General features: G+C 39.8%; 1 protein-coding gene across 3 annotated transcripts in view; it reads left to right on the top strand.

Moving 5' to 3' along the window:
- The window catches only part of KATNAL1 (katanin catalytic subunit A1 like 1), a 139,871-nt gene that overhangs the window by 61,833 nt on the left and 64,299 nt on the right, over positions 1-13,739 (top strand). For all 3 annotated transcript variants that reach the window (XM_030200358.1, XM_030200357.1, XM_030200356.1), the window contains exons 4-6: positions 1,023-1,182; positions 9,699-9,826; positions 10,364-10,469. In XM_030200358.1, the coding sequence (XP_030056218.1) occupies positions 1,023-1,182; positions 9,699-9,826; positions 10,364-10,469 (394 nt within the window). The remainder of the gene's footprint in view (positions 1-1,022; positions 1,183-9,698; positions 9,827-10,363; positions 10,470-13,739) is intronic.

Raw genomic sequence — 13,739 nt, 5'->3', positions numbered from 1 at the left:
GCTTTCCACCCCATTCACAGGCAGTGACATCATGGGTGAGTAGGGTAACTTTGTCCAGGCCCCAGAGTGCACAAAGTATGGAAAGGGGGATCCTAAGCTGGCAACATGCATCTCTGCTGCTGCCAGTGTTCCTCCTTGGTTTTCAGCTTCATTGAATCCTCTTAATATAAGTGCTGAAGGGAGCAGTCCAGGTCCCCACTCTCTTCCTCTGCCTGCCCAGCATGATCAAAACTCTTTGGATACCAAAATATACGTGCCTCCCATCTTCCTTTTTTTTAAAGACCAGATACAAGATTGCCTCTGCTGTGCACTCAACAACCTCCTCTTCTCCTTGCTTTCTTTACAGAGTATTTATTAAGATGGCAACCAAGTTGTCTATTACCAGCTTTATTATTGGTGTTTTTTCCCTGAAGATTGTGTGGTTGATCTTCTTGCTTGTTCTTAGAGAAAGCGAAGTTGCTTCCCTCTAATGCACATATTCCAAGGACAGCAGGATAATGAGCTGCACACACTCTCCTTCTTTTTCCCTATAGAATTGTTCTTACTAATTGTTACATAAGTCTGAAGCGGATCTTTGAGATGGTGCTTGACAATTCTTATACATGCCCAGGATAGCCATACCAAACTTTTCCAGAATTCTCTGGGTTATTCCATATCAATTCCATTATCCCTTCAAATACATTTTAGAAAGAAGCAGCTTCGTTGTACTAATCTCTTGTCCACCTCCAGCCATAAATGGTTATTCACCCACCTGGTTATAAAGGGTGTATTTTCCTCCATGAGGTCTTTGCCTCAAATAAATTTGCTCCTGCACAGACTTCAGTAAGTCCAGGTGGCCACCCTTGCAGCCTATTTTCTATAGGAAAAAATATATGGGAAACTATGGGAGAAGGTCCCTGCCGCATTTGTCTGGGGAGTAATATGATGAATCTCATAATGTTTATAAGGTTGATTATTTTGGAAATATTTTAATTGAAGACTTGTGGTTTCAGTGTGTAATTTTTGATTCTTGTATGTATTAGGCCACCTGCTCAAATAAGACGACCCAATCGTGAAGTAAAGCCTTTAAGGAAAGAATCACCAGCATTGCAACCTCGTGGACCAGTGGGCAGAGCACACCTCATAGCAAAAAATGAGAAGCTTACAAGTAATAAAGAGAAAGCAAGAGGAAAAGATGACAAGGTAAGCATAGCAACTTGTTAACAGAAGTCCTTTTTTTTTTTTTTTTTTTTTAATGTTCATGGCCATTATATTTGGAACTGTAAGAAAGCTGGGCCTGATTTATGAAAGATTTCTCTCATTGGCACAGAGTGAGGGAGGAAAAATATTTGAGGGAGGTGTATATATTTTTTGTTAAATGCACAGGATTATCTTCTGAGAGACAACTGAATTGTTGTTAAATACTATTTCACTACCTTGATCCAAATAGAGGAAAAGTCAACCAATTAAGAGCCAGAATTCCCCCGTCAATCATGTCATTTATTTACCTCTTGGTTTTCTATAAAATATTCTCTAAAAATTCACATAGTTTAACAAAATGCAGTCTCATTATATATATATATATATATATATATATATATATATATATATATATATATATATATATATATATATATATATATATATATATTTAAGGAAATTTACAAGACATTTGCAGGGATATCGAAGAAGAAATGTAGCCCATACGGAAAAAGGGGCCCTTTTACTAAGCCATGGGAGGGCTACTATATGAGTATTGTGAAGCAAAACAGCACTACTGTGGGGCGTGCCCAGGCGCTCTGCGGTAGTTTTGTGTTTGCTGCACAGTGTTTCCCTCACCAGAAAATATTTTTCTATTTTCTAGCGTGGGGGCATGGTGTAGGCATGCCTGGCAGTAACTGACCACTGTCCAATTACTGCCGGGTTAGCACATAAGCCCTTACCACCTCCTAAATACGTTGTGTTAAGAGCTCAGGCAGTAAATTGCTCCATGCCAATATTATGGGCCTGATACTCAAAACTATTTAAGTGAGCAGGATAGGCTCCTGTTCGTTGACATCATGTTGGTTGAGGGGATATTCAGTGGCATTTCTGACCAGTTCTGCTGAATGCATAGATCAGAGACGCTGCTCCGATCTTTTCCGCTCAACTTTGTTTCGAGTACAATTGAGCGCTATAGCTTCAATTTATTGACACACATATTGTTTTTACATTTGGATAGAATAAATAAACAACATACGGCAGAGAAGACTCCTGATGCAGGCCAGTACAGCCGAAACACAGCTGTGTCGAGTCCCTTTCTACAGTTTGGCTAATAAAGTTGATTCTTCATTTTTACATCCAAAGTGTCGTCTTTTTTATGTAATTTTTGATTTTGATGGATTTATCTTTTAAATACATATTTTATGATTAATTTTAAATTTTGACGTTTTTAATATATTTTATTTTTTGCTTTTTGTTTTTGTTAGTCATCTTCGCTGTTTTGTTTCTTGCTGTTTTATTACTGCAGGAGTAGTTCGTGAGCCCGTACCACCAGGTAAATAGGTAGCATTAAGGGCTCGGGCAGTAAATTGCCGCATGCTACTTTTAATGTTGGCGCATGGCCATTTGCCACCCTATTAAAAAAAAAAAAAAAAAAAAGCCTTTCTACTCGCTGCAGTAAAAAATGGCCCAGAGGATGCTAATTTCATGCCACCAAACTAGCGCAGGCCACTTTTTACCACAGCTTAGTAAAAGGGCCCCTAAAAGGAATAGTTTGTCTTTCCTGAGTGGCACGAGCCACATCAAGATATATCCATTTACTTTGTCCCAGAAAAGAAACATATCTCCACAGCTGTTGGAGTCTCAGCTGTTTTCTGAATCTTTAAACTTGTCCTTAAACTCTTGACCAAGACTTTCCTGTTTTTGAGACAACAGCCATTTGAACCAAGGAAGAAACATCTGTAGAACACTTTAAGTTGCAGACTGTATCTCGAGCAAATATTTGCCAAATAGTATTTAACAAAACATCAGCTCCTGGCATAGATGTCCCACGGTACCTGAAAAAAATCGAAGTTCTAGAAACCCCTTCCTCAGAAGCCACACCTGCCTAAGATCTTATTACCTTTGCTTCCATTTGCACCCCTATATTATCCATGGAGGACGGAGCAATCACAGTCTTGCTCAAAGCCTTTCTAGCAGCATTAGCTTTCTCCAACTGCAGTGCTGCTAACACTTCCAGAATCATCAAGGAAGGACTGGGAGAGGAAAGAAGACTCAAATTGGAAAATTCTCTTCCTCCAAACGGCTTTGTGTCTCCATCCCCACCAGTCACAATAGAGGATTGGCTTATGAACTTGATAATCTATTGCTGAGGTACTGTTGGTATCAGGTCGACAGATGGATACACCTGGACTTTGCTTCTAGGCTTAGGAGCCATTGAAGATAAATAATCAAAGTGATGCAGCGAGTTTCTCAGCTCCGCTTCAACAAACCACCGACTTCTTTACAGCTAACATATTAAGGTGAAACAAATATTGAAATAAACTAAATTAAACTAAAAAAGTTAACAATAATGAAATAATCATACAAGAGCAGTGTAACATTTAAGTCATAAAAGCCCTTCCAACTAACCAAGTCTTGACCGTTTTTCTAAAAATTAAAAAAAAAAAAACTAAAGAAACATTCACTTGATGAATGTTCCTGGAAAACAAAGCTATGCTGCTTCTTTAAGTCCATCATTTATCAGTGGAGTAAATTATTGCGACTCCTATGGGCCTGATACTCAAAACTATGTAAGTGAGCAGGATTGGCTCCTGTTCGTTGACATCATGCTGGTTGAGTTAGGAGGGGATATTCAGTGGCATTTCTGAGCAGTTCTGCTGAATGTGCCTTTTGACCACTGTGGCAGTCCCCGGCTAATGCTGTGGTTTTCAGGGGCTGGAGTCAGGAGTTAAGTGGGCATAGACGATATTCAGTTGCCAGTGTCTGCATAGCCAGCTAGGCAGGTAGGATGGTTTAAATATTAGTTCTAACTTTGCACAGTTGTCTATGTGCAAACTTCAGGTACCACCAAAGACACAAGTGCTGGTGCCCAGATATGGAAATTTGAACCATTTAGGGTGCTTTTAAACTGGCAATTCACAAACTCCTCACTTAGGTGTTTATAGTTTTCAAAAGAAAAAGTAGAGGAGTGGCCTAGTGGTTAGAGCACTGGGCTTGACATCCAGAGGTGACTGGTTTGAATCCCACTGCTGCTAGTGGTCTTGGGCAAGTCACTTAACTATCCATTGCCTCAGGTACAAATTTAGATTGTGAGCCCTCTAGGGATAGGGAGATACCCAGTGTACTTGAATGTACCTCACCTTGAACTACTACTGAAAAGATGTGAGCAAAATCCAAATAAATAAATAATAATAATAAATTTGCACATTATTTTTGAAGACTGTCTATCATGACCCCTTTTCCAGTTCCTTTCCAAAAAATACAAAGAATAGGGGACATTCCATGAAGTTACAGAGTAATACATTTCATAGGAGAAAGTATCTGTTTCACAGTGCATAATTAAATTGTGGAACTCGTTTCCAGTAGATGTGGTAAAAAGTTAACATGTTGACACCAAAGGTCCGTCTAGCCCAGTATCCTGTTTCTAATAGTGGTTACAGGAACCTGGCATCATCCCAAAAAGTAGCAAGATTCCATGCTGCTTACCCTAGGGATAAGTAGTAACTTTCCCCAGGGCTTCCTTAATCATGGTTTAATGGACTTAACTTCTAAAAAAAAGTGGACTCCACCTTTTTTAAACATGGCTACGTTAACTGCTTTTACCACTTCCTCTGGCAACGAGTTCCACAGCTTAATTATGCATTGAGTGAAATAGATATTTTCTCCTATTTGTTTTACATGTATTACTATTTAGCTTAATGGAATGTCCCCAAGTCTTTGTATTTTTTGAAAGAGTAAGCAACCGACTCACGTTTTCCCATTCCATTCCACTCGGGATTTTATAGATTTTTATCGTATCTCCCCTTAACCATCTCTTCTTTAAGCTGAAGAATCCAAACCTCTGAAGCACTTCCTTAAATTAGTTGTTCCATATCTTTAATTATTTTAGTTAGCCTTCTCTGAACCTTTTCTAATTCCGCAATATCTTTTTTGGAAGAAGGGCAAAGTCATATTTTCGGGAGGGACAGGACCTTGGAAGGGACCAGAGGGGGAGAGGGTAGAAGGGGCTTTGGGGATTAGGCACTGGGGAGAAGTGGCTTATCAATTTTGGGTGCCTCCTTCCATTTTTCTTGCCTGGGTCTCAGTATATATAAATCGGCTCCACCTCCAGTTTCTCTTTGTCCCCTACCCCTACAGACTTTTCTCTTTCTTGTTCTTATCTTCATCTTTCATTCTGTGAAAAGGTGCTGCTCTTTGATCTGCCCCAGGCTGTTACGGCTTCTATTGGTAGCACAACGGTGGCTGCTTTTAGCTGCTTTGATACAAGAGTTGTCTTTGACTGCAGTAGTAACAGATCCTCACAGTGGATTCCAGACACCAAATTTGAGTACCCTCTGTATAATAAGAATTAATTTTATGGAGCCATTTTAAAAATGGAAGAAAGGAAGATAATCTCCTTTTTGTTGATATTTCAGTGTCTAAACATAGAAGCATGTCCTTACCTTTTCCACTAATAGAAATCAAGTTTTAAGTGTGAGGAACTCATTATTGTAAAGCATAAGGGTACCTTACAAGGAGGAAACCAGGACCATATGCTGACCTGATAATTCTTTTCCTATTTATAATAAAATAAAATGCTGGTCATTAAGCAGAAAGAAAGGGGGAGACATGTCTTTGGGGGGAGGGGGATTGGAGATGGCGTAATTGTGTGGGCCCTTATTCAGATTCTGTTGATCCATGCAGTTGGTTGGAGTATGAATATTTTTTGTGGGAACTGAAACAGATTGAATTTCCTGTTGTTGCTTACTTTTGTTAACTATTGTAAAATTTGATATATTGTATAGTGTGGTGAATACCAATACTGAAGAAAGGTGATCCAATTGACTGTGGAAATTATCGCACAATCACTCTGATCCAACACACCAGCAGGGTTCAACTCAAGATAATTCAGTGGAGACTACAACCATATCTGGAACAATAACTGCCTGAAATTCAAGCAGGGTTTAGGAAAGAGTGAGGATCAAGAGACATCATCATGGATGCGAGATGCAGCCTTGAAATGTTGAAAGAATCCCTAAAGGCTAGCTACATGTGTTTTGTTAACTACAGCAAGGTTTTTGATGGTGTCGGTCATGAAAAACTCAGGGCCACATTAAGAAGCATGTTCATACCAGAACACCTGATAGTGCTCATACACAACCAATACACTGATCAAGGAACAGCTTGAATTGAACAAGGAGAAACAGAATGGTTCAAAATTCACAACGGTATAAGACAAGTCTCTATACTTTCTCCATACCTTTTCAATCTGTATGCAGAACAAATTATCAGCGAAGCAGGACTGTAGGAAGAAACCTGAGGTGTGAAAATTGATGGAAGACTCATCAGTAACCTCATAATGCAGAAGATAGTTTTCAGTTGGTATATAAGAAATTAAATAAATATCAATGCAGAATACAGGTGTACATTCATATACAGTAGATATTTTTCTGTACCTGGAGGGCTCATAATCTGAGTTTTTACCTGAGGCAATGGCGTTTAAATGACTTGCCTAAGATCACAAGAAGCTGCTGTGGGCTATTAACATTACTGGCTAAAAGTGAACACAGTCTGAAACATCTGATCATCAAGATCAAGGACCATAGTCTCAAAATGACCTACACCTTAATGTGAAGAAAACAAAGATCCTGACAACTGGTATCAATAATTTTCTCTTGATGGAGAAGCAATAGAAATAGACAATTTCATCTTGCTAGGATCAATAATGAACTAAGTAGTCAAGAAATCTAGCAATGTATTGCTCTTGGCAGAATGACTATGAAGGACGTAAACAAGGTATAAATTTTAAGGTAATCTGCTTAATTTTTAAATCTGTATTTGGACTGATCTCAGAGTGGGTAGGAGATCTGCTTGTCATGACTTCTAACAGAAATTTTGGTTTTCTGAGAGTGCTGAAAATGGGGTTTCCTTCTCTGAAGGGTATTCACTTCAAATCCATTATTGAAAATGCCTTCTGTTTTGTTGGTACAAGACTATGGAACATGCTGCCACCAGATCTAAGACATATATCTTCCTACGTCTTCTTTAGGAAGACTTTGAAGACCTACCTGCTTGATTAGTAGTTTGGATCTAAGTTGATTGTCTTGCTTACTCATGTAGCTGCCTTTTTTCATCATGTTGTTTATTCATGCGTGATGTTTAATTTTCATCTGCTGTTGAGACCTTGTACTGTAAACTGCCTTGAATCCTTTTGGAAACTGAGCGGTATATAAGACTCGAATAGAATCTTGGCAAAGTGGCTTTGATGGACCTAGACAAGATCTTCAAGTGCAGAGTTGATTCTTTGCATACAAAAGTTCAACTTCTCCAAACTGTGGTGTTTTCAATAATGTCATATAGGTACAAAAGTTGCACAATGAAAAAGCAAGACTAGAAGAAAATCAATACAGTACCTTTGAATTATGGTGCTGGAGAAGTGTTATATAGTAACGAAGTAATGAAGTAAAAGTAACACGTTACAATACTTAAGAAAAATTTAGTTACTTTTACTGGTTACTGAGTACAAGACAAGGATGTGCACTTGTAACGAAGTATTATCTGAGCCAGTTTTAAGTACTTTAACCTCGTTACATGCTGCTTTGTTACAAGTAAAAGACTGAAGTACTATATTTTCCTCCCCCCTCCTTCTTTTCACATGACTCTTACATCTTCCCTTCCGCTTTCCCTCCATGGGGTCCTTAAAATTTGCTTTCAGTCTCCATCAGCTGCAGCAGTTAAGAGGTCTCTATCTTGCCGTTTTTCTTTTCCTCACTCCATGTGTCTAGCAGTAGCATTATTCTCCCTCCTCTCATGCAGTCCTTAAAACTTGCCTTCCCTTCCGTAGCTGTCAGCCACAGCCCTTAACACAGACAACCTCCAGCGGACTACAAGGTTGCAGCAGTGAAGACAGGCAAACCTCCAGTGGACTATGGGGCCTTCTCTCTGCCATGTCCTGCCTCCTCCACATGGGTGGGACGCAGCAGAGAGAAGGCTTCATAACCTGCTGGAGTTTGCTTGTTCACTGCTGGGACCTCGCAGCCTGCCCAAGGTTGTTTATGTCAACCGCTGCGGCTCCGTCCTTACCCTGTTGGAGAGTGGAGACTGCCTATCTTGATCGTCAGTTCTTTAATACTGCGGCTTTGCATTGGACAAAAAAAAAAAAGATTTTGAGTAGATGGGTAGCTACGGGTGGACCCTTCTTCCCCTGCCTTGTTTCCTGCTGCTCAAGAGTCAGGAGCCTCCGCTACAGCTGCAGCTTCCCTTGGCTGTACTCCCAGCCAAGGTAAAAAGGGGGAGGGTTAATACTGGGCTACAAGGAGGAATGGAGAGGTAGAGAAGGGCAGTGGCCCCCAATAGAAAAAGGATAACATGGTTAGATACTTGTTTATCATGTATTATAGATTTTTAAAAATTATATGTTTAATTATATGGGAATATGTTAATTTACTGGGGGGGGGGGGGGGGGGCTTTTACTAAAGCTTAGCTCGAGTTATCTGCAGCAGGATCCATTTTATTCCTATGGGCCCTGCTGCAAGTAACTCGAGTTAAGCTTTAGTAAAAGACCCCCTGTGTTCACTGCTGTGATACAACTGCCATTAGCAGTATATCACATTTAATAAACACACATTTTGTAGTCACAGTACTTTTTACTCAAAAGTATAATATTAGACTTTTACTTTTGCTTGGTTAAATTTTTAAATCAATTTTCATTGTACTTTTACTTAAGTAACAAAATATGCATTTATCTTTACTGTTACTTAAGTACTTTGACCTAGTACTTTAAACAACACTGATTGCATGTACCTTGGCCCTCCCAAAGAACAAATCAATCAGTACTGGAAGAGATCAAACCTAACTTTTTTTGGAAGCTCAAATGACAAGATTTTCACTTTCATGCTTTGGATACATCATGCAAAGGGAAAGATCTTGTTGTTGGCACGATTGAGTCAGCCTAAAAGAGGAAAAATTAGCAATGGCAGTGGAGTAATAGAATAACAGCAGCTATGTATGCACTCTTATCAATGATTAGCTGCCTGACTGAAGACCCAAGACAGCTCAGGGCAACTATCCACAGGACTGCCATGAGTCCACACTGACTTGATGGTACTTAATAACAACATGGAGAGGTCATCTCTATCCAGCTATTTTTTAGGGAAATATTTTATCTGTAAAATAATCAAATTTAGTTAAAAAAAACAACAACAGTTGCAGGCCCTGAAAATGTGGATAATTCTATCTTGATTTCTTTAGTAGTATTTTTTCTTTTTGTTAAGAAGTGTTCTTTTGTTCTCCCCATTGATGTGGACTGGTGTTTTTTATTTCCTTTTTCTTTTGTAATTAAATATACAAGTTAGCAAAGAAAAACAGTTGCAAAAGTATGTATAACAATACAGAAAGTTTCTTTTAAAATTGTGTAATTGTATATTGTTAAGTGCCATATAGGGTGTAATTATGTTCAGATATTATCCCTATTGTGTGTGTTAATGAAGAAAAGGTATTTCAGTGTTTTGTTTTTCTGCTTTGTTATTTGTGTGTAGGGTAGGAAGAATGCACAGGATGGAGCTGGTGATGGAGAGGTGAAGAAGTTTGATGGAGCAGGATATGACAAAGATCTGGTTGAAGCTCTGGAGAGAGACATAGTATCCAGGAATCTCAGTGTTCACTGGTACGAAGACTTCTTTTCACAGCAATCTTTATCTTAAAGCAGGGATTCGCAACCCAGTCTTCGGAACACAACTAGTTAGTTAGGTTTTCAAGATACCCACAATGAATATGCATGAGCTAGATTTACTAGTACAAGCAGACCTTTCTCATGCATATTCAGGCTTGGTGTGTCCTGAGGACTAGGTTGAGAACTCCTGTCCTAAAACAAAGAAAACAAAAAAAGGAAATTAAAAACCTTATAGATTTAAGTATGCACAAATACCTAGTGATGTGTTTCGGTACAAACATCTTTTTTTTTAAATTCTTTAAGATATAGATCCTTTACTTGAACTTTATTTGGCTGTTAACTTAAAATGAACACTCACCTTTCTAGATTTAATCTTTTTTTAAATTATTTTCAATTCTTCCTTGGGAGAAACCACTTTAGAAAGCTGTTTTATTATATGTCCTCAACAAGAGGAGGTTATGTAGTATGGCAGAAATTGGAAATAAAAGATATAAACCTGCATTTAGTTTTATAAAATTTGGTTTTGTACAGGGAAGACATAGCAGACTTAGAGGAAGCAAAGAAGTTGCTAAGAGAAGCTGTTGTTCTTCCAATGTGGATGCCTGATTTCTTCAAAGGAATCCGGAGACCATGGAAGGTAAGAATTCAAAATTACAAGCTGTGTGATGTTTGACTGTTTCTTAAGCATGAGGAACTCTGCAATCCTGTCGGGGCAAGCAGACATTTTACATTTACATTTGGTGTTTTACTGCTGATGTGAAACTCAGCTTTCAGTTGTTTTCTTCATTTTGGAGGATTAAGAGCAAATGACCCCTGACGCAGGCGCTTCGCGCCAAAACACGGCCCATGTCAGGTCAATGATATATGACGTACAATTAAAGACTTTGCCCCACTTGTGTGAAGGCTCCTGATACTTTTTTTGTTGTTTTGAGACTCAAATTGTTTCATAACTCTATAAGAAAGTAGATATGTATGCAGAATAGCATTGGCTGTGTTCTGTTTATAGTTAGTGCTCATATTGTTGGGCAGTTAGAGCTGTGAGTACCACTGATGGGGATCTTTTACTAAAGATTAGCTCCAGTTATGTGCAGCAGGACCCATTTTATTCTGTGGGCCCTGCTGCAAATAACTCGAGCTAACCTTTAGTAAAAGACCCCCTTAGGCAGTAATTTTATAAAGATTTTCTTCATGTAAAACCTGTTTTACACAAAGAAAAGGGCTTTATAAAATTACTACTACTATTACTTGATTATATACGTATTCTCCAAAATTCTATAAATGGCGCTTTAAGTTGTGCATACTAATTTGGCCGCATGGACAAATTGTATGCACAAATTAATTGATTAACAAGCCAATCAGGCGCTGATAATTGATACTTAACCAATTAGCAGCACTAATTGGCTTTAATTTAGAATTTATGCTCACAACTTTCTAGGTGTATTCTATAACACAGTGCACATAAATTCTGATGTGCACAGTCGAAAAGGGGGCATGGCCACAGGCGTGAAATAGGCAGGTTGTGGGCGTTTGAAAAAACTATCGCACTATTATAGAATACACCTGATTTGCACGTGAACGTATTCTATACATTACGCCTAACTTTAGGCATAGTTTATAGAATCACGTTAACCGTGTGGTTTTACAGTTCAGATTTTTAAGACGCCATTTATAGAATTTCCCCTATTGTACATACATGGAAAGTGCACACCAACTTTTAAACTTTCTCTGTATAGGCATTCCCAGAGATGTAGTTTAGGCAGAGTGTAGGTGGGGTTACAGTGTATGATCATATTTTATAAAATAGACATGTACATGCCCATATTTACATCTTACACATTGACGTTTGTGCATTCTCCGAGGACAAGCAGACTTATAGATTTTCACAAGTGGGTGATACCGACCCGCGTCGCCTGGTCCTGGACTTATGAATAGCATAAGTAGAGCTTTGTGGAATGCAAGATACGCTCCACCATGCATTCTTGAGTGCCTTCCCACTTGCTGCGAGAATACGGTCTCAGTTCTTTTTCTACTGCGGTGAGGAGAGGTGTGTTTTTATTACTGTCTCCTCACTTTCACTCAGTCCAAAGAACTTTTTTTTTTTTTCTTTTGGCAATTTTTTTCATCCTTTATTGTTTCCTGTTTGCGGAACCCCCTTTTTAAAAAAACTTTTTCCTTTAGCTTCTAGTTTATTTTGCCTGGTTTTAAGTTTCCTTTCTTTTTCATTGTCATTCGGCCACTTTTAGGCCTTCTAGTTTATTTTGCTCAGTTTTAAGTTTCCTTTCTTTTTCATCGTCATTCGGCTGCGACTTTTCCCTTTCTGATTGCTGTGTCTTGCCCCTTTAGATTGTAAGCTCCTTCGAGCAGGGGCTGTCCTTCTTTGTTAAACTGTACAGCGCTGCGTAACCCTAGTAGCGCTCTAGAAATGTTTAGTAGTAGTAATTTTGCAGGCACCATCACTTCATTTAATTTAGCCGAGGAAGTTTATTTCTTCCGTGCCCACGAATGTTTCCAGTGGCTTTAAGCGCTGTAACCGGTACAATTGGACAGTCTCTGTGAAAGACACCCATTCTTGGTGTCTTCAGTGTCTCGGACCCGTCCATAACCCAACTATCTGTGTTACCTGCCTTCATGTAAAGAAGAGGACTCGGGCTTCCACAGAGGCTCAACAGGAGCGAATGTTTGGAGCCAAGTCCGGTTCCTCAACATCGACATCGAGGTCTGAGGTGTTGTCATCGACGTTGAGCGTTGCACCGGCATCTGGAGTGTTGGTAAGCATGGCTGCTGCTAGACCTTTAGACACTGGAAGCAGTGAAGTATTGAGTGGGTTTCCACCTGCCTCGAGGCCTCCTGCTGTGCAGGGCCTCCGGAACCATCCATTGTCAGACCCGACCCTGAGGCGATGTGTGGATTCGATGTTGTCCTCGTCGGTACTGAGAAGCCTTGATGACGAACTTCGGGCGAAGACCAAGAAGCATTGGCATCAATTGCCCTCGACGCATGGTGCCAGGAGCTCTGGGATGTCGAAGGATTTGGCACTTGAGAAGCATTGGCGCCAGGAGGACCGCTCCCCCTCCATGCATGTGGTGTCGATGCATTGGTTTCTCAGCAGTCAAGATCCAGCTCCCGCATTGACCCTAGCGGTTCTGCAACCTGCTCCTGAGTCTTTTCTGGTGTCGGCCCTCAATGAAGGTATCCTGGCCTTGCTTCCTGAGCTTCTGGATGGCCTTCTGCAGTGGTGTACATTGGCATTCGGGGTGCTTGTGCCTGCTCTGCTTGGTCTTCAACCTGCAGTGTGGCCTCCAATGCTGCATTTTCTTATATAAATCTTTTATATTTCTTATTATGTTTGCTTGTTAAAACACTATCATGTTCTATCATCATGTTACTCAAAATCCTTCTGTTATTACTAAATATATACTTTCTCATGTATTGCCACTAATCATGATGTATTGTAAGCCACATTGAGCCTGCAAAGAGGTGGGAAAATGTGGGATACAAATGCAACAAATAAATAAATAAATTGTCGACTGCCACTGAAGCTGGCACTCCCTCAATGTCAGTGGAGGAAGCTTTGCCAGAGTCGAGATGAGATCCGACTTCTCAATGCTATTCTCAAGGATATGGCTTCTCCACGTCGAGGCAGGTTCAGTCTCGACACTCTCATCAGAAGTTATTGTCTGACATCAAAGAGGAGCGCTCATGGGGGATTCAGAGGAGGATCCAAGGTACTTTTCCTCTGAACCCTCCCCTCCACCTAAAAGGAGAAAGTCTCCTCTGCAAAGCCTTTCGTTCCCTTCTTTTGTCAAGGAAATGACTGATGCCATTCCATTTCCTTTGGAAGTGGAGGACGAGCCCAGTGCCAAAATCTCGAGGTCCTGGAGTACACTTCTCCTCCTAGGGAGGCTGT

The sequence above is a fragment of the Microcaecilia unicolor genome, chromosome 4, assembly GCF_901765095.1.
Source record: "Microcaecilia unicolor chromosome 4, aMicUni1.1, whole genome shotgun sequence".
NCBI lineage: Eukaryota > Metazoa > Chordata > Amphibia > Gymnophiona > Siphonopidae > Microcaecilia > Microcaecilia unicolor.
The sequence above is the reverse complement of the archived record's forward strand: the minus strand, read 5'-3'. Positions and strand labels throughout refer to the sequence as shown.